The sequence below is a fragment of the Hyperoodon ampullatus genome (assembly GCF_949752795.1).
Source record: "Hyperoodon ampullatus genome assembly, chromosome: 2".
NCBI classification, from domain to species: domain Eukaryota; kingdom Metazoa; phylum Chordata; class Mammalia; order Artiodactyla; family Ziphiidae; genus Hyperoodon; species Hyperoodon ampullatus.
Genome location: NC_136915.1, coordinates 58,962,279 through 58,988,433, shown reverse-complemented (window position 1 = coordinate 58,988,433; position 26,155 = coordinate 58,962,279). Strand labels below are relative to the sequence as shown.

Genomic DNA, 26,155 nt, shown 5'->3' with positions numbered 1-26,155 from the left:
GGCAAATTTTAAAAAATGACGAGGAAATTAGCTTCTTAACTTACTCTTAAAATGTGTATTAGTAAAACAACTCAAAGAAAGTACGTGTGGTTAATTCTTTTTTATTGGAATGCAGAAAGAAGTCTCAACAGAAAAATAAACATAAATCATAAGGGAAACATTTTTTTGATCCTGTAAAAATACAAGATACAAATGATGAACTTTGTGTTCATCTCCGTTCCTGAACTTATGCTGGAGTATAATTATTTGGTTTTATGATCATTAGACAATAATCTATTTGTAAGGAAGCCTATCTCATTCATATTAATACTCCTCATACTTAGCACAGTGCTTAGAATGTAACAGACTCCCAGTTACTCTTTGTTAAATGATGAATAAGCAAATAAACAAACCAGGCAATATTATCTACTTGATGCTGAAACACAGGCTGAACTCATAGAAGAAATAACCACCAATCCATAAGACGATGGTCAAATATTACCTTATTTAATTTGAGAAAGTCAATCAAACATACTTGAAAAGAAACTGAATAATCAACTCCTGTGTCTAAGAGTGTGTGTGTGTGTGTGTGTGTGTGTGTGTGTGTGTGTGCATGTATGAATGGGTGAAGTAGTTTTATTTCTCCCACTGTCAGATTTGTTTTGATTTACAGCCAGGGGTGGAATCAGCAGAAGCAATCCCTGAAAACAGGCTTCAATTGCACCAACCTTACTTGTGTAACAGTGACATTCAGAGTATATTAGGGTGAGGCTATCTTGGGGTTCCTTTTGGAGCAGCAAGTTCCATTTAACCAGATGGAAATTTCCAGAAACTAAGTCCCATCTGGAAAGCAGAAGACAAACAGCCAGAGAGGGGAGAAGAGAAAGAAGGACAGGGAGGGAGCACATGTCCCAGCACATACTATGGGCAGGCCCTTTGTGGGCCCATTCAATTACATCTCCCGTCCTCCTCAGCCCTGTGATGCACTAGCTTCAGTGCAGTGGTTAAAGTGTGAGCTCCAGAGCCAGACCATCTATGGGCAAATCCCAGCTCTGTGATCTTGAGCAAATGTTTACCATGTCCTCAAGCCAAGTTCCTCATCTGTCAAATGAGGACATTAATTCTACACATCAGATGGGGCTGTTGTGAGAATGTAAATTAACGGAAGAGTGCTGACACATGGTAAATACTCAGTAAATTTTGCTGCTGTGTTTTCTTCCTTTGAGAACTGAAGTACTGAGAAGTTAAGGAACTTGATCAAGGTTCCAGAAGTAATCATCGGAGAAGCCAGGCTTTGAACACAGCTCTGTTTTGTCACGTAGCCTGTGCTCTTTGCTCTGCATCATGTGGTTGCCTGGCTCTGTGAAGGGTTATGATTTCTCTATAAAACTTACATCCTCCATCAGGTACACCTTTCTATTCTCTTCCTTTGTCACTTCCTCTTCCTGTCTCCTTTTTTTATTTCTAAACATTCACTTCTTTTCTTCCCATTCTCTTCCCACCAGTGCTAGTATTTACCCTCGCAGCCAGGAATTAGAAGTAAGAAATGAGTACAGAAGACATTCTGAAAGTGCTCTCAATCGTTCAGGATTACAGGGACCCAGGAGTCAAGCTCAGAACATTTTTTTTGCTAGTCCAGGTGCATAAAAGGAAAAAAGCACAGGCAACAGAAGGAAAGGGGGCCTGACATTTATTAACCACCTACCGTGTGCCAGGTAATCTTTGGACACTTTATATACACGATCTCACTTAATCCTCACACAAGGCAGAGGGTACATGTGATTATACCTGTTTTGCAGCTGAGGACAAGGAAGTTGACAAATGCTAAGTGATTTACAAAAACCGTGGAGCTGGTAATGGCAAAGCTAAGAGCCGAGCCCAGGTCTCACTGTCTCCAAAGACCCCGCTCGTCCATTACAGTCCACCGTGTTGAGAAAAGATCTGAACACTCCACAAACTAGATAATCCAGACATTGACTACATAATCAGGATTTGGAAACTTGGGTGTGCTCCGTGTCAAAGCCAGTGGACGTGTTCCATGGTGCTAAATGTCTTCAGTAAATTACATATTGGTAAGAAATTTAAAGGGAACACTCATTGCCTCTCATTGTCACTCATTGCCTCTACAACCTACCAGATTATTACAGAGCTAAGAATCAAATTCTAGAGTCATATTTTGTTCAAAGGATAAATTGCAAGTGAAGCTGAAATTTTAATGGTGCCCACTTGCAGCGTAAGCCTCTATGGGAGAGAAATCACTAGCCAACTCTGTATGAGTGTCAAGTGTAAAATTTCATGACCAGGAATGTCAAACCATTGCTGCTTAGAGCAACTTAAGGGATAATATTAGAGACAATCTTTGACATTCAACTGTCATAAAATCACTTAAAGTCCTAACCTCAGTGTTATCTAACAAAAGACAGATAAAACTATTATGGGTAGATGAGAAAAGGAAAGTCAAAGGCCCATATGTCCAAATGACAAAAAAAGATGGGTACAAATGATTAAAAATATGAATATTGAGAAATGGAAGTCAGTTCTCCTGAGATGAATGTACCTTCAAGGTAAAGGAAAAAACCATTGGGTTAAAGAGGAGGGAATCACCAATATGAAAAAAGAGGACATCCTAAATTAAGCAGAAGATCAGCTTAACTGACCTAACTGACCTCGAGGGTTCTTTCAACTCTAAATCCCAAGATTCTAGGATTCTATGAAACAGTACATGTGGTAAATAAATCAGGGCCAAGCCATGTGCTGCTTCTGAGGTTAGCATCCGTCTCTGAAGCCAAGGCAAGTGCAAGGGTGTGAACAAGAGCAATTGAATTGCAAGTGGAAAGCAATCCCTCCACAGAGATTTTAGCAGGCAGTGGAGTGGAGTAGAAAGATCTCTAAGAGCAGTGAAAATGGAGAATTTAACACAAAGTAAATACGAAAAAGGAATATCTTGGGAGAGTTCAAGTAGTGGGCTAAATTGAACCCATGAGAATATTTTGGTCCAAACCATGCTCCAAGCAGGACAAGATAGAGATAAGTCATTTGCCATCTTGGTTCCTCCATGTCCACTCTTTGGGCTGTGATACGTTTCTCTAAAATCTAGTTTCAAATAACTCAAACAGATTTACAAACACCCATTTGCTTAAACAATTTTTTAGTGGTATACTCTTGCCTTTTTACGTTACCACCTGCTATGTCTCCATGGGAAGCCCTACACAGATGCCCCCACCCTTCCTCCTCTTTGATAACTTTCAACACTTGGTTCACTCTCTCTTTCCACTCCTTTCTGTCACTAGTTTTGCTGGTTCATCATCCACCCTGGTGTTCCTTCCCAATGGCTGGTACTGTCCCTCCCTCCACCTGCTCACTTCCAATGATTTGATTCTCTCAACTTCTTCACTGAGCAAAAGGAAGCAATCAGACAGGGATTCCCTAATCTTTCCACCCTGGAAACTTTCGAACTTCCCCATCAATTCCCTAACACAGCACCCCTACTGATTTTACTGTGGATGAAGCATCCCCACTTCCATCAAAGACCAACATCTTGAGTTCTGGATCCCATCCTCTTGCTTCATCAAGGAACTCTCTCCCACCATTATCCTACTTCCTGTATCACTAATTTCTCCCTCTCTGCTGGGCCCTTATCATCACCTTGCAAATGTATTGTATTATCTCTGATCCTAAAAGCAAAAACAAATAGGGAATTTCTTAATACCACATCCTGCTCCAGCTACTGCCCAACTTCTCCGCTCTCCTTCACAGAACTTCTTGAAGAGTTGTGAATGGTCACTGTCTTTATTCCCTCACCTAACATTCACTCTCAAGAAATGCCAATTTATTCTGTCCCCATCACACTACTGATGCTGCTCCTGGTCGGCAATGAATGCTATTTTGCCAAATCTAATGATCACCTCTCTATTTTCATTTCATTGGATTTATTGGCAGCATTTGACATAGCTGAATACTCCACCATCTTTTTTTTTTTTTTTAAAAGAAACATAACCTTTCAACATCCAGATCACAAGTGAAGAGCTTGTTTCTTAATAGAAGCAGAAATGTTTCATCCATACTAAAGTCAATGGAGGCCTCATGTTAGAGTGCCAAGGGAAAATAAGTGAGTTGCAAAAGATTACATACACATATAATTTTTTTTAAGCTCAAAAATAAGCAAAACGAATCACTGTTTAGAAATACATACAGTTCTGAAAGCTATGAGAAAAAGTATGAGGATGATATAAACACACAGTCCAGAATAGTGGTTACATATAGTGAAGCATGACACGGTAAGAATATATTGGTAATTTTATAGCATTTAAGCTGAATGGTGGGTTTCTAAGTGTTCATTTTATTGTTATGCTTTGTAATGAGAAAGTAGCTTAAACTAGGATAGTCAGAGTAGCAATGGAAAGAATGAATGCATTTTGAATATGTTTTAGAAGAGTCGACTGCTGGTATGAGGGGATAGGAGAAAAGGAGAAGTTAAGGATGATTTCTGCATTTTTGACTTGAGTAGCTAGGAAGATGGTAGTGTCAATTACCATGACAGGAAAGATTGAAACAGAGGCATTTTGGAAACATTTTGCTTTGGAGAAAAAAATAAAAGTGTCTGTTTAGGCTATGTGAGGTTTAGAATGTCTGCTGACATCTAAGTGAAGATATGGAATAGGTGATTGGAACACACACCTGAAGTTCCGGAAAGAGTCCAGGACAGAAACTATATTCTGTCTTTCTCTCTCTCTCTTTACCTACCTATCTCGTTTTAGAGCCATGAGACTGAATGAGGTCAGCTGGGAAAAGAAGGGGGTCCAATATAAAGCCCTACAGATTGAGATTAAAAAGAGAAAGAAGGCCAGCAAAAGAGACAAAGAAGAACTAACCAACATGGTAGAGTAAAAACCAGGAACAAGGGATTTCACAGAATTCAAGAGAATCAAGTACTTCCAGGAGGAAATAGCTCTTTTCTTCTACTGCAATAACCTCGGAGACCACATGTTCCAGATGGAGGAAGGTCACAAGATTCCCTTTGGACTTTGCAGGTTTTTCTTGGTGTCATCTCTTCCAGGAATCTTTCCCTGATGTTCCAAGATAGACTATAAGCTCTTGAGTCTGAGGATCTGACTGGTTATCATTATGTCTGAGCACCTGGCATAGTTCCTGATATACATACATTCCTCACAGATCATCCAGAGAAGTATTTTTTCTCCCCAGTGGCTTCTTTTGGAGGGCTTCATGGAAAACATTTCTTCCCATTTGGGTGATCACTACCTTGTCAAATAGTTAAGCTCAGGCATTTACTTCTTCCAGGATACGTGTTGGGCTTAGAAGAGACCACAAGAAGAAGAAAAAAGGGTAGGGACACTCACTGGATCTAAAACATAACATTTTCCCTCTAATGAAAATGTTTGTAGGTAAATCCCTTTAAGAAGGTAAAGAATTATTCATTCTCATTTCCTGAAGCCTTAGGCAAAAAGATGCAAGTATAATAGTTTCAAGTTTAGCTAGTTTAGGAGTCAGCAAACTATGGCCCATGGACTAAATCTGGCTGATTCCTTATTCCCTGTTTTGGTATAGCCAGTGAACTAATAATAATGGTTTTCACATTTTTAAATGGTTGAAAATAAGTCAAAAGAAGAATCATTTTTAGTGACATGAAAATTTTATAAAATTCAATTTTCAGTGTGCAGAAATAAAATTTTGGACACAGCTTTGTCTATGTATTTGTATACTGTCAATGGCTGCTTGCCTGTGATAACAGTAGATTTTAGTAGTTGTGACAAAAGTCATATGGTCTGCAAAGCTGAAAATATTTACTATATGGACCTTTATAGCAAAAGTTTGCTGACTCCTAAGCTAGACTTATCATCTTGTTTGCTAATTAAGATGGTAAAATAACCTCTAGTATTTAATTGTTCACACCTAATCTATCCTAGCAATAGTTCAAAATCACAAATGAATGAATTGTCTAGCTTCTTAACGTGAACATGGGTGGCTGCAGCTGGTAGCCTTGCATTTTCTCCCTCTTTGGGATCTCTCACCAATCACCTATGCCATCACCACAGTGGGGGAGGGCTCCTCCTTTGCTGCTCTGGCACTAGTATGAGCATTTAACACTTCCTTTATTAATTGTCCACAGTCACATTTAGCAAGACCAAACATATAAATAAGACTGAAAAATGGTGAATGAACAGACAGAAACACCTAATTGATAGATAATGCAGCTCTAAGGAATGGCTCATTCATCTTTATTTTGGAGTCTCCTCCTGGGCATTCAAAATGATGAGGGAGTGCCTTTCCCCCAACATCTGGGCATATTCTCAGGCAAGTTTGGACACAATGCAGCCCAAATTCAGACTGTTTTCCCACTAGAAGTAAAATATGATTGCTTGTTTCCCAGTATCAGGCCCACTGATGGTTACTGATTGCTGGACTGTCCTCCTAAACATAAGAAAATTATCTCTTTCCTACCACCCCTTACTTAGTGGTCATTTTAAAAATGTTTTTCATGGAGGACCATGAAAAGAGTCGAATTTAATGACATGGGAAAGGGCCATATGGAGTGAATAATACCCTCATTCTCTGCTGGAGTGCTATAAATAACTGTGCCCAATCCACCAGGAGATAACATATTGCTCTGTTTTGAGTAGCCAAGGCTGCAAAGAAAAAGCTCTATCATAAGATCATTCAGTTTTAGACAGTAACTAAAAAAAAAAAAGAAAAAAGCTTACTAGTATTTTTTTTTAAATGCCAAGTTATATATGCGTACACATCTCAGGGGTTAAAAGGAAGAAGTGTTAAAAAAAATTCACACCTTTTAGGTTTACATCAGTTGGTGTTTCATACAGAAACTGATGACAGGAACAGCGGTAAGAGGTGAAACCGTGAAGCTTAGAGTAAGAGAAAAGAGATCCTACAACAACCGCAGAAAGATCAAACACAAAAAAGGGAGATTCAGACACTGAAAGGAAACCAGCAGAGCTTGGTAGCGTGGTGTATCTCAGAGAATGGGTTTCTCTCTTTATGAATGTTTGCAATTACTCTGAATAAGCCAGCTTCCTTGGTTCAATTCATAACCATCTACAAGTTCATAACCGTAACAAGTTGCTGCACTCATTGTTATGATAGTGGTTTATTTTATAGGATATGAGAAAGCTACCATCCTGCCTTGATGGGTTTTTAATGCAACAGATAAACACTTGAAAAAAAAAAAGAAAGAAAGAAAAACCTTTTCACACATCTCTAAATGGGTCATTATCAAGTGTGAGTAAAAATGACAAGAATTTACAAGCCCAGAGTTTCCCTAGTTTATACTTTAGCTTAATGCGATATAACTTAAAAATTTTCAGCCTATTTACTACCTTGGACTTGGACATAAAATATGGCCCATTTCCAAGAATTTTATCTGTACTATGTATAAATAAAGTCTAAAAATCCATGAGGTATTTTTTAAATGCATTACTTTGACATTGTAATAAAAGGATAATAAGAGTAAGCTCCGGATTATAAAAATGACACACATTTAAATGAGAAAAAGTGGTTCAACATTAATTTAAGAGATTTTTATCATAAAATGAGAGGAATAAATTATAATTTGCTGAATGAATTCATTTAAAAATATTTTTTTAAATAGTGAAATGCAATTATTGTCAGAAGAAAGGAGGAGTATACAATTATTCTACAATTTATATATTATTTATTTTATTAATAGTTTACATCCTTGAAAGTCACTGGAGTATCACTGATAAGTGTCATCAGCTACCAAAAATAACTAGTAGCTCACAGAAAATGAATGTAACTTAATCATTAGGTTAGTTTACATGCACACTTATCTATACGTTTCACAAATAAGGATTTAGCTTTTCTGACATTAATGCTTCAAAATCTCCAGATAATAAAGCAACGGATTATATGTCAATTATTTTTCCTCTGAAACAAATTTTCATAAATTATGAAGCTGTATACTGTATCACTAACTGAGTGCTTTTGAAAACTAATATTCAGATGGCTATTTCTTATGTCTCCAAAGATTTAGTATTGTCATAAAGTTCATATAAGCATTTTTGCTTTTTCGATTATACTTCAATAAAATTGTCTTCCCAATAATTACCAAAAAGAAAAGTCCATCAGACTTAAAAATATATTTGATCTCCTCTTTATAGCTATGGGCAGTCTAGTGGTACTCATGTGAGCCGTGAGTATCAAAGGTTTGAAGAAGTGCAGTGCTGGAACATTTGGAGGAGAGAAGATTGCCAGATGTTAAACTTTATTTTAAAATGTTGTCTCCAGAGTCTACTTTTTTTCAAGCTTTTAGTATGGCTTATAAAGCCATATTAATTTTCACAGAATCCAAAGGGTAAAATGTATCAAGGTTTAATGATAAAGGAATGAAATTAATTACTGGTTGCAGCTTTGTGGAATAAGAGAAAGTAACTGAGAAAGTAAGTGAAATAGAAATAAGAGATATAATCAAACATTACTGAGGCATAAACTTGTAACCAGCATGATAACGTGTGGCAAACAGGAGTAGGACTTACCTAATGTTAAAAATTTTTTAGCAATATAAACATATCTCCCTGGACAGCTTCAATACTTAAGTCAATGTCAAAATGAGCTTGTTAATTAATGCACTCATACTTTTTGATTCAGTATCAGTACTTTAGAGATTCTATTCCAAGGAAATCATTATATCTTCCTCTCTCTCTCCTGTCTTTCCTCTGCTCTATCCACCTCCCTCCCCTCCATTTTTTTTTTAGACACATACCTTCTTCTGGTGTTTGTGCTCTCAATGATTCACTCCAGTCACTCCAACTACCTTTATAAAGATGTAACTTAGAGGAAATCTGAAATTCATATTCTGTAAAGGGTTTCAGATCCAGCAAATCATGTCTTCCTTTGGCATTTGTGGCATTAACCTTGAATCCAACAAGATTTTTAAAAGTGCCTGTTAATATTAAATTAATTTAAATAAAGGTAGGAAAATCAGACCAGATAACGCTTTTTACTTTTCAAATCTGTCATTCAATAAGAAGAAATATCAATGACTGGGTTACTGAATACACGTGATGTTAATCTGAAACAATACCTTCTCATTAATAAAACAAAAAACTCCTGGGTCGAAGAATCATCTATATGGATTCCAAGGGGGATCCTGAAACCAGCTGAAAAACAAGATTGAAAACTACCAGTTTTCAAAAGGGCCTTGAAGAAGCTTGTTTCTACACTAGAGATTATTCTTTATTTGGTTACAACTAGGATGTGATGAATGTTTTAACATAGACATAAAACTGGTTCCAAACAGAAAAATTTAATTATATAAGAAAATTATATAGGAAAAATTATAGGTGAAAAATTTAATTATTATACCTCTCTGCATGTGGAACTGATCCTTTGTTATTATTATAAGCCATTATATTTTACAAAAATACTGGAAGGAATTATAATCTTACATTTTTTATTGTAAAAAATTTAATGTTTAGGGAAATTCCTGGTGGTTCAGTGGTTAGGGCTCTGTGCTTTCACTGCTGAGGGCCTGGGCTTAATCCCTGGTGGGGGAACTAAGATCCCACAAGCCATGTGGCATGGCAAAAAATAAATAAATAAATAATAATAATAATGTTTACTATTACACCAAAGTGTGAAGCTTTTTCTTTGGAATATTCAATTCAGATAAGCCCCTCTTTGAACATTCCCTAATATTTCTCTTTCCAATATGTTAAAAAAATTACTAAAAAGTAATAATGGAAGTAATAATGGGGTAGGGGGTAAAATAACAAGGAAAATGACTCACTAGAAATAAATTGTAGAAAATTAATGTGGATTTACAGAAGCCTGTGGCTTAAAAAATTTCGGAATCAGTGATCAAATTTTAAGATATTTCTTAATAAACAGAAGTGTAAGTGACTGGCATGTCTCAAATGAGTATGTGTACTTTTGGGCTAAATATTCTTAAACTCCATATTTTGCTGGTATGAAAAGAGAGATCTGGGCATTGTTACTAAGAACCCCTCCCTGGTTTCCCCTTCACTCTAGAGACCATTACCATATTCCAGGACCTGCTGTTAACGGGCCGATATCTGAGTCGATTAAGCAGCACCAGCCCCTCATCTCTCCACTGAAGGGTACACCTGCTCACGGAAGCGTTTACAAATTTGATTCTGATGTCCCACGGAGGAAGAGGCCTCACTGGTAACCAGGACAAAAAAAAAGTGTGATTCAGGCTCCATAATTGGAAATTGTCTTATGTATTGACATGGGCTTATAAAGAGTTGAACAAATCTCATTTCTAAGATGCATGGCCACTAAACTTGGTGAAATAGACAAGAGAGTAGCCCCTGGCTTTTAGAAAGAAGAAAAAGTTGGATTCATTTCTAAATCATTAAAGTAATTCCCTTTAATCTACCCTCATTTTTACTAGATAAACTATGATGAACATCAGTAATAATTTTGATTCCATTTAATTCAATGATTTAAAGAAAACCAATGTGCCAAAACCCAGGAGTTCCAGTGGCTGAGAAGGTAGAGGTGTGGTTAGTGGTGATCACCTCAGAAGGAGAAGAAATATTGGTAGGAAAAGCCATAGGAAAGAGAGCAACAGAGGAATAGAAGAGAAGAATAAGAGGGAAAGAAGGTGGCTAGAGATGATCAATGTAAAGAGATGGAAGGTAGAACGGGCAGAACTTTGATAGGAAAATGTAGAGTAGATACCGAAGTTCAGACTCACAGTTAGCAGTATGTGTGCAAAGAGGTGCTTTGGGAAGAGAGAAGAGAGACACATAGGACTTCAGGCCTGAAGCCCAGTCCTACATGGGATGTTCAGACCTTGGGAATGCCTGGGATTGGCCTCTGATTCAACTGGGCCAGCCAATTACATTTGCTCAGAAATGTGCTGGGACTGGCTCACTCCAGCTCCCAAGCTGATGAAAGGGGTGGAGGTAGGTATTCTCTGAGGAAGATGGATTGGTACAATGATACACTTTCTTTATAGGTGGCACCTGGCTGCTCTAGCCCTGCAGGCCCACATGCAGCCTATCTCAGAACAATGGAGTAGCCATGGGGGTGAAAAGACACCTGAATAACCTCACATGACCCTTGCCTCAGTCAGATGATATCACTGGCAGCCAGTGCCTTCATGGGATTTGAGGCCAGGGGGCTCTTATTTCTCCAACAGAGAGAATAATGTTCAACATCCCATTTTGAACATCTCTCTATAGCTCTAGAGACATACATCCTTTTGCTTGCATCAAAGAAACATCTATCCTTTGCCTATGCCTACTGGCCACTTTCGATGAACCACTGTCCCTTTTGAAACAATCACACATAGAACATTCAAGTGATTTTAAAAATAATATTCACGTGCTAAAGATCGACACCTACAAAAAGTGAAATAATATATACCTATGTCCAACAATGTGAATGAGGATGGAAATGAAGAAGCACTCCCAAGACTATTGATAGCAGTAACCTTGGCTGTGTAACTAGATTCAGGTGATTCAGGGGGTAGGTTAATTCCAAGGTCCAAATGATCACAATAGGGATCATTACATTGTTTCTGCCAAGTTAAATTTTTTGGTCCATTTAACCTGTAAATGAAAGACGATTGTGTTTAGCAAGATACTTTATGTGCTGTTGCCTTCTTAGCACAAAGCAACAAAATGTTCATATATTTAAAATTCCTCAGATTTTTAAGGTCAGTTTTACTACTAGGGGATACACAATGGGAATATTTGTATTCTGTGGTCATAAATAGGAACATACTTCACCCCTCTCTTTTTTTGGTAGGACTGAGACTTTTTGACATTCGTATGGATGAGTAATCATCTCCACACTCTCTGAATTCCCAAAACCCTGGCTGACACCTTAGCTCCTTAGGACAGATCCAATCATCCAAAGGATCCATGGCCACATTGGCATTTACTGCACAGAAATGCCAGATGCTAGTACAGACCAGAACCCTGAGCCCCACTGCCTTTTCCTTATCTACTACTCACTTAGGCATAGTGCTATGAGCAGGATCTTTGGAGAGGATTACAGAATCAACTCCAAGGAAAAGAATCTCCCAGACTCTTTCTTTTTGTGAACTCTCAGGTCAGGTAAAGGTGCTTTAAAAAGAAACTCCTCCAAGGCTAATGGAAAGCTACCACAAAAAAAAGCATCTATTTATAGACTCTAAGAGTCTATACCATGACCCTAAGAGTCCACAACTGCAGAAAAGGGAAGGGATATAATGCAGCCAGTTTAATCCTATAGAGCAGGGAAGAACGTCTACAACGTGGGCCTTGGATGCCCTGAAGAGAATTCTGAGTTAGTCACACTTTAGATGAATAAACCAGTTTTACTTGATGAACATTAGAATTTTTTTTAAAGTATCTGATTATCTAGAGGTGTTTATTGCTTCTTCTCTCTGGTGAAACTAGAACTGTTCGATACTTCCAAACGTCATCTAAACGAAGACCTACCAAAAAAGCTGCAAAAATAAAGTCTCACTCACTGTAAAGTATAGGCAGTATACAGGTGGGTGTCTTGTCCTCTATCCCAGGTGCAGCCGACGGTCCCACGTTCTCCCTTCTGTATACAAGATAAGTTTTGAGGCTGTTCTGGAACAACTTTAAAAATAAATAACAAAACAACCTATTTTAAATAGCACACAGGTGATACTTCAGTTACATTGTTATTATTTGCCAACAAGATAACAATACTTCCCCTATGTCTCCTATACCCAGAGGAGCTGGGAGCTATTTCAGATCCCATGAAGTTCAAATTTGCCTCCTAGGCATGAATTTCTTCTAATAACAATGGCAATAATAGTGAATATGGATCAAACAATTATTATATGCCAAGTCCTATGCTCAGTGTTTTACGTGTGGTTTTTCTCAATTGGAAATCATAGCAGCTACATCAAGTACCTACTATTATTATCCTCATTTTATCAAAGAAGAAACTAAGACTTAGAGATGAAGTATCTTGCCCAAGATTACAAAACGATGAAGTGGCAGAATCAGGTCTCCAGCCCAGGAGTGGCTGACTTGAATCCAAGCCTTTCACCACCATATTTTACTGTTCACCCTGACAGGTGAACATCCAGTGCTAGCTCCATTACCCCAGGTGATGATGAGTTTACTTTTTTAGAATGAAGCCCATTCAAATATTAGAAACGTTTAAAACTGAGGGGCTTTCTTTCTCCATCGACCTGAGATTTGTTGCCAAGGCACTTTTACCCACTGGCCCTTAGTCATGTCTTCCTGGGCTGTACCACATAAATCTAATTTCTGCAGCATCATTTGGAGCACTTAATGAACATGTATAAATTAATTCTTTATGTACACAGACATTGAGAACCTTCCATGGGCTAGGCAGTGTTAGCTGTGGAAATGCAAAGGTGAACAAGGCAGGCATGGTCCCTTCTATCATAAGGTGTGTATTTTTAAATGAAGCCATTTTATAGTCAAAGACAGAACTCAAAGCTAGGAGTTTCTCAGATTTAATGGAGATAAGAGAAAATACTCTGTTACTGGGTCATCTCATTCTACCCTAATACTGAGACCCAGATGTAGACAGAGGCTTCCTTTGGGTGAGATAAAACAAGGGTACCACCAAAGCCCTAGACACTGTCTGCTCAGAAAAAAAAAAAGCTGTAATTGATGGAATAAAAGCTTTTTTTGTCCTTAGCACACACCATAGATCTGGGGACAGTAACTACCCACTGTGTGATCTTGCCCAGATGAGCTTCTCAGAGCTTCAGTTTCTTCATCTATAAAGTGAGTATAACAATATGTAGCTCATAGAGTTTTGTTTAATGGAATAATAAACTCTTTCTTTTCCTCGGATAATAGACTCATATGTGTATATATATATACATATATACATGTATACATTTATATGTATACTTTATACATCTGTATATACGACCACTTATGACTAATGCTATGTTAACTTTTCTTTTTTTTTTTTTTTGCGGTACGCGGGCCTCTCACTGTTGTGGCCTCTCCCGTTGCAGAGCACAGGCTCCGGACGCGCAGGCTCAGCAGCCATGGCTCATGGGCCCAGCCGCTCCACGGCATGTGGGATCTTCCCGGACCGGGTCACGAACCCGTGTCCCCTGCATCGGCAGGTGGACTCTCAACCACTGCGCCATCAGGGAAGCCCCTGTGTTAACTTTTCATTTTATGTACAACTTCTTGTTTATCTTGGAGGTAGTCATTTTCTTGTTTTTCCATTTGTTTAGTTTCCTTATTATTAATATAATTCCAAACTTTCAAGTCAATTATCTGAATCACTGTTCAACATACTCAGAAGCACTGAGAATTCTACTAGTTTCATCTGCTTGGAGACCAGTTTCCTGGAGCCTTGTGAACTTTCCAGTAAGATGGGTTTGCCTCTATGCCTGTACACAGCTATCTTTGTGGAACTTCCAGCTCTCAGTGTCCTGGAAATTCCTTCTCTTTTTTTCCCTGTGTTGGATCTCCTGTTTCTTAGATCCAATGCTTTCTTCTTTCTTGATTTAATTACTTGTGTTGGTGGAGTATATCCTCCAGTAGTTCCCTGGGAAAGGTTGCAGGAGAGGAAATACTTTGAACATGGCTAAAAATGTCATTATTCTACCCTCACACTTGACTGATACTTTGGCTGAGTATAGTCTGTGCTTAATGGGGTCTCTTTTCTTTCATTCTTATGGATTCTCAAAGAGTTCATAACTTCTGGGAACTTGTAGTTTTTATTTTGGGAAACATTTTAGAATTATTTCTCTGATAATTCTTATCCGTTTTTTCTGTCTAAAAATCCCTAGTTTCATAGGTTGGACTTTCTTCTCTAATTTTGTATTTTATCTCCTATATTTTAAAACTCTTGATCCTTTTGCTCTAATATGAGGAAAAAAACCTCCTCAGTTTACATTTCTTCCCTCCTATTGAGTTTTTCATTTGCACTTATTTTTTGGGGGGGGATGTTTTTTATTCTCTGAATATTTCCTTTTTATAGCATCCTATTTTTGTTCTACATGCAATATTTGCTGTTAATTCCTAAGTGTATCAAGGTTAGATTTTGTTTCTTAACATTTCTTCTCCCTGAATACATCTGTTTCTTCCACTTTGCTTCGATGCTTTGTTCCACGTTTGTTTTGGTTTCTGTTCTCCATGTTAGGCATTTTCCTCAGATTCTTGTTTTTGTTTTGTTTTGTTTTACTTTTTTTTTTTTTTTTTTTTTGGCCACCCTGTGTGGCTTGTGGGATCTTAGTTCCCCAACCAGGGACTGAACCCAGGCCCTTGGCAGTGAAAGCGCTGAGTCCTAACCACTGGGCCACCAGGGAATTCCCAGATCCTTGTATTTTTACTCATATATAGGAGGGGGAACGCTACATTATAGATTGGAGCTCTGCGGGTATGTCAGTTGAGGGACATTTGTTGACTCTGGGTGTCACTCCAGGGTGATCTGACTAGGGTTTCTTAGGAACCTCTATTGCAAATAATTTTAGACATTTCCTCTTAGCCTGGTCTGATTTCCAGAAAAGGATTTTCTAATCTGCCAGGAGGAGGGTACAGGTCTGAAGGGAGCTATATGCCAACGTCCTTTTCATCCTTCTGTTTTTCAGCGTGTACTACCAATCTCAACTGAATGGGCTGAAACTAGCTCAGTGGCCCTCTGATACCAGGCCTCCAGGGCTATGCCAGTGTAGAAAAGCAGCAAGTAACTGGGTACATGAAATTGGGAAGGGAATCTGAGAATCTGTTTTTTAAATAGATTTTTCAATTAAAGTCTCCCATTTTTATCCCCACTGCTACCCTCACTCCCAGCAGTATATGGTATCACCAATTTCTGTCTGTCTGGGGTGGGAGCTTCTGCATTAAATCAGGTTGCATCTTGAAGTTTCTCACTGCCAGCTGTAGGCTAAGCCAGTTATCACTGGCCCACCTGTTTTCCAGCTTCCAAAACTTTGTTGCTGTGTCTCCCCTCCCATTTCTTTTGTCCTTTAGGGTTTGTGCCTCTAGAAAACTTTTTTTTTTTTTTTTTACTGCATTTTGGCTTTATTTCACAAGGAATGAAAGTAAATGCATGTGTTCAAACCAGCATCATTACCCTAACCTTCATACAGTCTTTTGATGACCAAATGAGATAAAGTACCTGGCACTTTTGCTTAATGAAAAAGTTACTCACCCTCACCTTTACTCCTAAAAGTTTGCAGAGCATCTCACTTTAAAGACCACAGCTCTTACCCACAAATCAAGTCAACTTTCTCCGTGTGAGTTCCCTGGACCATGAAATCAAGGTGTCTACTTCAGCCCAGGACTTGGTTTGGGCAGAGACTGTCTGTCCCAGGAGAAACCAGAAGTGATTCTCTTCAATACAAATATATAATAGCCGATGCTAAGGAAAGGTCAGAAATCAAAGTCTCTGAAAATTAAAATGGTTTACCATGTAATGAATTGTTATGCATATTATGCTTATTATTTTTAAAAGCCCTACTTACTATGTGAAATAAAAGGTCTTAGAAAAACAGCTTTCAGAAATATCAACAGCTAAACATATATTGAAAACAACTAAGCAAGGATCTATTGTCTTTCATTTATTTCCTTGATTGTCCAAATAGTTTGTGGCCCAATCCTCTGAGGTTAGGTAGAGCACTGGTTGTTTAGTTGCCGCACAATTTGGATGAGCTCCGGGCAGCAGAGCAGCACAAGCCTAGGAAGGGGCCAGAAAGAGAAGGCTTAAAGGCCATTTACCCATTCCCAGTTCTGAAGAACCAGTCAACTTTATGACAGGCCCACTCAGAGTATGTAATGGCACTATGGGCTACTGCTTATCACAAAAAAGAAAATGGGCTGCTCACTCCCTCACTAGATAGGTTTAAGCTTACTACACTGGGTGTAACCAACATTCATTGTATCTTTTCTTGGAATGACTAGCCATACTCAGAAAAAGGTGTTACTTCCAGTCAGTTCTTCACCTCAAAGGTGCTAAACTTGTTCAAAGAGCAGCCATTTGATAGTGTGGTTACCACCTGAGCACGTTGCACAAGCAACATTCCAGCAGCGTTGCCCAACTGAGCTGCACTGGGGCAGATACTCCTCACCATCTCCCTAGATCTCCTGATGCTGCAAACTGTCACAGATGCATCCACAACCTCTGGATGGAAAAGTAAACAGATGAAAAGGGGTTGCATCACTCTCATGCACCTGAGCAAAGATAGGAAATGGAATGGAATGGCTTAAGGACATCTGCAAAGATACTGACTTTCAAGGCCATTGTTAGCCCCCTAAAAAAGAAGAAAACACCTGCAGCACTGTGGACACCTGGAACTGACATCACAGGGCTGAGAATGTCTGATACCAATATGGTATGTTGGTCTGTAAGATGGTGAATTACCTGGATGAAATATTCAGGTGTTCTGAGGACAAGGGAGGTGAGGACTAATGGTGTTTTAAGAAAAAAATTTCATTTTGTCTATAACCAATGCTTATACTTCCTTTCAAGCGAAACATGCTCAGCACTCAGCATGCTGCACACACGAAGAAAAGAGTAAAACCAATGGAACTGCAACCCTAGCGCTTATCACTTAAGTGCCTCCTATGTGACCGGTACTAGATTAAGCACTTTGCATACAAGGTGTCATCTAATCACTACAACCATCTTATGAGGTAGGTGTTAGTATCTTCATCACACAGATGGAGAAACTGAGGATCAGAGAATTGAAAATGTCTAAGAGTCCACTGCTAGTGGCAGTGTTGAGACTCAAAGCCCAGGCATCTTTTCCTACACCACAAGCTATCAGAGCTGAGAGTACATGACCCATAAGTGGTGTGAACAGGAGCCCCTGATCTGGAAGAGGAGCACAGGACCTAGTTTATGCCTCCGTACCCACAGCTGATTTGTTTTGACGTTTGCTTGGTGTCCTGCTCAATGCTTGTGGTTGACCTCCAGGAAGACCTCCTGGTACCGACCACCTCCTTATAGGTCACAGAGAAGAGGATGGAAGCCTCTTCCCTAGAAGAGGGAAAGAGACTCTTTCTATCCTGAAGAGTCTCATTGAGCTCTATATCACTCTTTTTATGAGAGGGACCCTGTCCTTGCATCTTGGTCAGTCAGCCTACTGCAGCAATTCCTCCCACTCTTCTTATGCCTCCCACCCACCCCTTCGGAGCTTCCCTGCATCCACAGAGGCACAGAGTGCCGTGGGATCGCTCAGGGCCTATGTATGCTCACTGGCTTGTTGGGCTGGGCCTTTAAGGCTGCAGGCTGCAGGCTGCAGGAAGGTGTGCTGTTGGCTCACCCTGTGCACTGTGGCTCAGGCTGCAGACGCCAACTCTGACACTTAGTTCTTACTCCCCATGGCTGCGTGGAGGGACCCACAGTGCAAGCCAGCAGTGGGGGTGGGGGGAGTTGGTGCTCTGTGGGTGAACTTTGACCGATGGCAGACTGCTAATTCTTTCACGTGTCACTCTATTTCTATAGGTTCTTTCTGGGGATGTCGCTAGTGACCAAGAAACCAGCTGTATCTTCTGTTGATGCCAAGGCCAGCTCAGTAACTTAACCACCTCGTGTTTGCGCTGCTCCTTTCCTAGTTCACTCCCTCACTCTTGCTTCTCTAGAACTGTACAACTCCTCTCCCCCCATGAAGTCTTAGCACGTCAGTTTTGTCTCAGGCAGTTTTCTAGAAAACCCAGGAAAAGATACTAAGTATGATGATAGTTCTCTCTTAACTTCTGCTAAGTCTGATAACCAGTGGTCAGGAGTGAGGTGGATGGAAGAACGATTTTTTGTGCATTAAGTCAGAGAGAGGAAAAGTGCTCAGCCTTGGGTATCAGTCTGGGCTGCATAAGTCAAAAGAGACATCTCTCTTCTTTTTAGGGGGCAGTGGCTTTGAACAATTCTCATAAGTAAGGAGGCATGAAGACTCAGCTGTGGAGAGCCATTTTCCTGCCATTGGAGCCCAAGGGCAATAGGTAAATGGTCTTAATGGCCAAAAAGAGGAGAGAAAGAGAGAGGGGAGGAGAGGGGTGGAAAAGAGGAGAAGGAAGAGGAGACTTACTAAATGTGATTCCAGTTCTATTGATTTCTGGACTTCTTACATTGAGGTGCTCATGTTACTATCAAGATTAAACATATCTGGGACTTCCCTGGTGGCACAGTGGTTAAGAATCTGCCTGCCAATGCAGGGGACACAGTTTTGAGCCCTGGTCCGGGAAGATCCCACATGCCGTGGAGCAACTAAGCCCGTGTGCCACAACTACTGAGCCCATGTGCCACAATTACTGAAGCCCACGTGCCTAGAGCCTGTGCTCCACAACAAGAGTAGCCACCGCAATGAGAAGCTCACACATCACAACAAAGAGTAGCCCCCGCTCGCCACAACTAGACAAAACCTGCACGCAGCAACAAAGACCCAATGCAGCCATAAATAAATACATTTATATTAAAAAAAGATTAAATATATCCTTGTGGTGGGAGAAGAAAGAACACTGTCTTCTACTAGGATTTCTGCTTAATCATGACAAATACCAGAAGATCACCAATTTTTAGGAACTCAGGATGGAATGCTCACCACCAACGGAGATCTCTGCCCCACATATTCGAATCTCGTCATTACTGCTACAGGCCAGTTTGCAGACAAACAGGGTTGTACCCAGGGGAAGACCTGTGACTTGCGAGCTGAGGGAGTGACCATGCTGAAAATAGATTCTTCTGTCAAACTTGTAGAGGATTAACTTGTTAAAACTGGAGAATTGCAAGCAGCCTTGTTTGGTCTTCAAAGAGCACGAAATGTTGACAGCTGACCCAAGTGAAATTACATGGGAAGGCTGCACAGTCACATCCCCTCTCTTGCACACATCTGCAATAAGACACAAATGCAAAAGACATAAGATGGCATATAAGAAACCCACTGCAAGATGGAGGGTTTGTGTAATTCCCCAAAGCTGGATAAAACTAACCCTGTCAAATGATGGAAATATACCTAAGTTTCATTGCTCTGGCTGTATTGGTGAAGCACAATGAGGAGAGAAGGCAACCGTATTAAAGTCTAACTGTATTTGAATTAAAATATACATCCTTGGGCTTCCCTGGTGGCGCAGTGGTTGAGAGTCTGCCTGCCGATGCAGGGGACACAGGTTCATGCCCCGGTCCGGGAGGATCTCACATGCTGCGGAGCGGCTGGGCCCGTGAACCATGGCCGCTGAGCCTGTGCATCCGGAGCCTGTGCTCCGCAACGGGAGAGGCCACAACAGTGAGAGGCCCGCGTACTGCAAAAACAAAAAATAAAAAACAAAAAAAAATCCTTCTCAAAACAGTAATACTATAACCAGAACTATAAATAGGAAAGTGGTGAGAAAATAGTGTTGGAAGAACATTCAGGACCACAGTTCTAGGAAAAACCAATCTCTCTTATATGCAAATTATTCACCAGACTACTAAAAATTACTTCCCAGAATAAATCACATTTGTTTCCATCCCCATTTATGATTTATAACACTTACTTCAATACTCATACCAAAATGATTAACAAGCTATTAGAAATGTTTAAAAGGCTATTACAAATGTTAAAGGGCAGATTTGGGAATAATTCCCTCTCTTGCTATATTAGAGGTATAAAGTATGTGTAATCTATTATTTTATAACAAAGAGAAAATATTTAGAGGCTCTGTATGTGTAGTTTGCATCAAGGATGGAAATTAGGTCTTACCATGATATTCCTTCAAGATGTAAGACCCTAGGTAGCATGAACCATTGTCCAATACAGCTAATACAAAATCACATGAATGTGTTCTTCTTTTAAAAAGAGTTCTCCATATTATTTTCTATATGCCAGGTCCCACAATAAACTCTTAAAGAGAGGTCACTCTTACTCTCCAGGAGGTTTTGTATATGTAAATACGACAACTAATCAGAAATTAGCAGTTTTGGGTAGTACTCAGTACTGCTGATGAAAAAAAAAAAACCTCAGAATTATAGACTCACCTTGAATTTTTAGATGTGATATAAAGCCTCCACTGAAAGCCTTTTTTGGTAATTATCAGATTGCTTGGATCAACTACCATAAACAAATTGGTAAAAAAGTTATTCAAATCAAATAAAGGAAATACTGAATTCTGAAAAGTTTCCATTTTTATTTTCAGAACTAAGTCTCTTTCTCTCTCTTATCTTACTTATATTTTTGTTTTCTGTTTCTTTGATCCTAATGGGCCATAAAGTAAAAAATAAGATGCCAATAAAAACAGAGAAGAAAATGCCAGCCATTATTTTTTTAGCAGAGCTGAATCCATCCATGAATACCCTCTGTTAAAATGCACTATAATGTAAAACATTCATTCATGATGCCTAGCTTGATACCTAGTCATTTTGTTAAGAGGAAAAGATATCATTGGACCCTTAATCATTAGTATTAATGAAATAAAATACATATTAGTAACAGACATAGAACCAGACTTATCCACTTAAACTTGACAGAAGATTGACTACAAAAGACCAACTACCAGAACATTTACCACAAAGGCATATTTCATCTATAACTGAGAATTTAAACCAAACATCCCTCCACAGATTAGATTGCAGAAATATCTTACCTATTTTTGCTTTAACTAACAGCCACATGATCATAAAAATAAGTGCCAATGAGCACCCGTTAACTGTATGTGCCATGAACAGTCAACTCTGGAATACACCTCTGTATTTTTCCTTGTAAAAGAAGACAAATTCATTCATGTTAAATACATTCAGAAAATACCAGAACCAATACTATTCAGAGGGCTTAAAATGCCCTTTTAATTTTCTTCACATTGTTAAGATTTTTTTTTTAAATGAAGTTTACCTTTAAAACTAGTAAACTGAAAATCTTAGCCACCTCTAACCCCCGTGTCATTTAAGCTTCTTGGGGTCAGCAAAGGGTGGGGGAAGAGATCTGGCCTCTGGAGTCCTTTAGAACTGGTTTAAATACTTTGAGACTATTGGGCAAGTTACTTAACCTTCTGAGCTTCAGTCTCACACAAAACTTTTTTCTTCCAAACAGGGCTGCATCATCATAGTCAAACGCAGTAGTATTAAATTCCAAGAGTAGTGAGAATTTCTTTCTTTCTTTTTAATTTTTAAAATTTAAAGTCTTTTACTGAATTTGTTACAATATTGCTTCTGTTTTATGTTTTGGTTTCTTGGCCGCAAGGCATGTGAGATCTTAGCTCCCTGACCAGAGATGGAACCCACACCCCCTGCTTTGGAAGGCGAAGTCTTAGCCACTGGGCCGCCAGGGAAGCGCCAGTAGTGAGAATTTCTGATCTAGTTATGTGCTTCTGGAAGTAACAGGAGATTAAGAAGTGGCTCATAACCACACACACCCCGCCCCCCCACACCAAGAATTTAGTAAAAGATTGATCTCTTTGGCAGTAAGAAAAGAATTCCAAGGGTTCTTAAGGGGCTGTTTGGGTTTCCTATAGAAGTTCAATTTGGTTTGTTTGCTTGTTTATTCATTATTTATTTATTTTACTGAGTATTTTTATCTTGAATGATTTGAAAAATACAAGCTGGTGATTTCTGTTTGTTTCCAAGTTTAAACTTAAGGAATGGCTTTAGCAAATCCCTAAATTCTATTAAAGGTGGGCCAGAAATTCATGAAGCAGGCTGAAAAGCTGTGTGATGTTGGGCCACTGGCAACCAGCCAATGCAAATGTTCACCTCGTATTCCCATACCTAGAAATGGGCCAGAACATGCTGGAGAGCCTCAGAAAAAATCACTTATTCATTCAACAGTGATGGCTACCTTTCATCTGCCAGGCACCGTGTTAAGTGCTAGAGATACAACAGTCCTGCCCTAGTGGGCTTCTAGAAAGTGTCCACTTGCTCTTTTTTTTTTTTTTTTTTGCGGTACGCGGGCCTCTCACTGTTGTGGCCTCTCCCGTTGCGGAGCCCAGGCTCCGGACGCGCAGGCTCAGCGGCCATGGCTCACGGGCCCAGCCACTCCATGGCATGTGGGATCTTCCCGGACCGGGGCAGGAACCCGTGTCCCCTGCATCGGCAGGCGGACGCTCAACCACTGCGCCACCAGGGAAGCCCCACTTGCTCTTTTGACTCCTCTGCTCTAACCCAATCATCACTCAGGGAAGCCCCCAGATAATATCAGCATCTTTTCAATAGTCTTTGCTGGTGGCTCTTCCTCCTCCTCCTGACTGTTAAGTCTTAGAGGACCTCAGCGTACTCAAGACGTTTTTGTCTCTATTTCTACTCTCTCCCGAGGGATCTTCTCTGGTCACCTGGCTCTAGATGCCATCTGTATGCTAAAGACTCTCCGATGCTTATCTTCAACTCAGACATTGCTCTGAGCTCTAGTCTCCTACGTATGTCTCCTTGGCATCACTTCTTGGACATCTAAGAGGATGCTCAATAGTAACATGTTCAAGTTGAATTTTTGGTCTCCCTTCTCCAAACTGGTTCTTCCTCCAGCCTTTTCTACCTCTGTGAATAACATTTTTGCTAAAAATTGCTCAAAAACCTAGACGTCATCCTCGATTCCACCCTCTCTCTCATGCCCCACAGCCAAACCATCACTAAGTCCTGTCAATTTTATCTCCTGAATACATCACAGATCAGTCCCCTTCTCTCCATTTCTACCATCCTCACCCCAGTCCAAACCACTGTCCTCTCTCCCCTAGATGACTGCAGTAGCTCCTTAATGTGCCTCTCCATCCATCTTTGCCCCTTTCTAAGTCATTTTCACATAGCTGACTACCTTTTAAAAACATAAATCAGGGCTTCCCTGGTGGCGCAGTGGTTGAGAGTCCGCCTGCCGATGCAGGGGACACGGGTTCATGCCCCGGTCCGGGAAGATCCCACATGCCGTGGGGCGGCTGAGCCCATGAGCCATGGCCACTGAGCCTGCGCGTCCGGAGCCTGTGCTCCACAACGGGAGAGGCCACAACAGTGAGAGGCCCGTGTACCACAAAAAAACCCAAAAACAAAACATAAATCGGATTATGTTACCTGCTTCATATCACCTCTGTTTAAAACCCATCAACAGGTCCCCATTGCTGTTAGAAAAAAAATCCCAAGTCCTTACCATACATGAATCTCTCAGCCACTGCATGGCTTCATGTCTCCTATCTTGCCACCATCATTTGCTCTACGTTTTTGCCTTGCCAGCTCTGCTTCATTCACACTGGCCTTCAGACTGTTCCTTGAACAAGACATGCCCCTTGCTGCTCCGGGGACTCTGCGCTTTTCATTTCCTCTGCTAGAATCCTCTTCCCCTGGCTCTTAGTGGCTGACTAGCTTACATCTTTCAGACCTCAGATCATGTGTCACTTCCTCAGAGAGCCCCTCCCTGACCACTCAGCCAAAGTGGTCTTGGCCATCTCCTTTCTACTCATCACCTTATTTACTTCACGATACAATCTGTAACTATCTTGTTTACTTATTTGATTGTCTTATTTGTCATCTATCTTTGTGCTAGAATTTAAGCCACCATGAGAGCAGAAACATTGACTGTCTTGCTCACTGCCGTATGCGAGCACTTGGCATTGGGAAAGAGTACTCAATAAGTCTTTATTGAACGAGAGAAGGGAAGGAGGGATGGAGGGGCTATAGAAAATTCCCTATAAACATCCCTGTGGTAGGCAGCATGATGGCCCACCAAAGATGTCCATGCCCTAATCCCCAGAACCTGTGAATATATTATGTTGCACGACAAAGGGACTTTGGAGATGTGACTAAATTTAGGGACCTTGAGGAGAGGCGATTATCCTGGACACCCAGATGGGCCCGATCTAATTATGCGAGTCCCTAAAAGTGGGTGAGGGAGGCAGAAGGGTCGGTCAGACAGCTGTAGAGCGAGGACTGTGCTGCTGCCTTTTAAGATGGAGGGAGGGGGTTATGGGCTAAAAAATGTGGTGCCTCTGAAATCTGGAGATGATCCTCAGCTCACAGATATTGTAAAATGTATTCTCTAGGTCTTGGTTTAAAATGCTTGAGAAACAGTGATCTAAATAGAAATCCGACAGTTTCGCTCTCTCTAAATCATGAAGGCCCAGGTCATGGCACACAATGGCTTCTGTGAGCTAATTCCTGTCTTCATTACCAGCCACATCCACCACTGTTGACACTATTGTCTAGTAACACTGAGCTGCACATCCCATGTCAGTACATGCTTCTGTGTCTTTGTTCATGCTATTCTCTTACCTTTCCACTGTTCTTAGACAGGCTAAGTCTTTTTTTTTTTTTTTTAAGTGAATTTTTTTTTTTTTAATTTATTTTTGGCTGTGTTGGGTCTTTGTTGCTGCACCTGGGCTTTTCTCTAGTTGAGGCGAGCAGGGACTACTCTTTGCTCTGGTGCGCGGGCTTCTCACTGCGGTGGCTTCTCCTTCTGCAGAGCACGGGCTCTAGGTACGCGGGCTCTAGAGCGCAGGCTCAGTAGTTGTGGCGCACAGGCTTAGTTGCTCCGTGGCATGTGGGATCTTCCCGGACCAGGGCTTGAACCCGTGTCCCCTGAACTGGCAGGTGGATTCTTAACCACTGTGCCACCAGGGAAGCCCCAGATTGGCTAAGTCTTACTCATCCATCCCAACTCAGCTCAGGCACCTTCTATTCAGTCATTTATTCAACAAATATGTATTTAGCCATTGCTATGTGCCAAGGACTTGGGAGAGAGTGGAGAAAAAGACAGACAAGGTTTTAGGTCTCATGGAACCAACATTCTGGAGAAGGTAGACAAAAGACAAATAAATAACAAACAGATACCTTCAGATAATGACGAAAGAATAAGAGAGGCTAAGGGGAGAGAGAACCCGGGGAGGAGAGAAGCCAGTCAATAAAGGTGTTTCTAGGAGGTGAAACTTGAGCTGAGATTGGCACAGGCCAGACGAAGACTCAAAAAGACTTTTCTTGATAGAATAAATGTTGAGTGCAAAGCCTGGAGGCAAAGGAAAAAGCTTGCTGTGGTTGAGGCATAGAAATAAGGTCAGGGTAGCTGGGGAAAGTCACTCTGGGGAGAATGGTATGAAATGAAATTTGAGAAGAAGGTAGGAGCCAGATCTACCATGGGCTTGTTTGCCATGGAAGGGAGCCTGGATTTTACTCTCCAATCTATGGGAAGCCATTGGTATATCATTAGAGGTTTTATTTATTTATTTAACTGGGTTTTAACTAGGGTATCACAAGATATGAATTACATTAAACACACACACAAATACAAAAGCAAACAAACAGAAAAACTAGTCTT

The 26,155-nt window shown here is 40.3% G+C and overlaps 1 protein-coding gene across 3 annotated transcripts in view; it reads right to left on the bottom strand.

The window, feature by feature from the left end:
• The window catches only part of IL12RB2 (interleukin 12 receptor subunit beta 2), a gene marked incomplete at both ends in the record, with an annotated part of 71,101 nt that extends 49,507 nt beyond the window's left edge, over positions 1 to 21,594 (bottom strand). For all 3 annotated transcript variants that reach the window (XM_079697580.1, XM_079697581.1, XM_079697582.1), the window contains 6 exons: positions 8,732 to 8,882; positions 10,010 to 10,152; positions 11,365 to 11,549; positions 12,458 to 12,572; positions 19,502 to 19,789; positions 21,519 to 21,594. In XM_079697580.1, the coding sequence (XP_079553706.1) occupies positions 8,732 to 8,882; positions 10,010 to 10,152; positions 11,365 to 11,549; positions 12,458 to 12,572; positions 19,502 to 19,789; positions 21,519 to 21,594 (958 nt within the window). The remainder of the gene's footprint in view (positions 1 to 8,731; positions 8,883 to 10,009; positions 10,153 to 11,364; positions 11,550 to 12,457; positions 12,573 to 19,501; positions 19,790 to 21,518) is intronic.
• Positions 21,595 to 26,155: the final 4,561 nt, after the last annotated feature.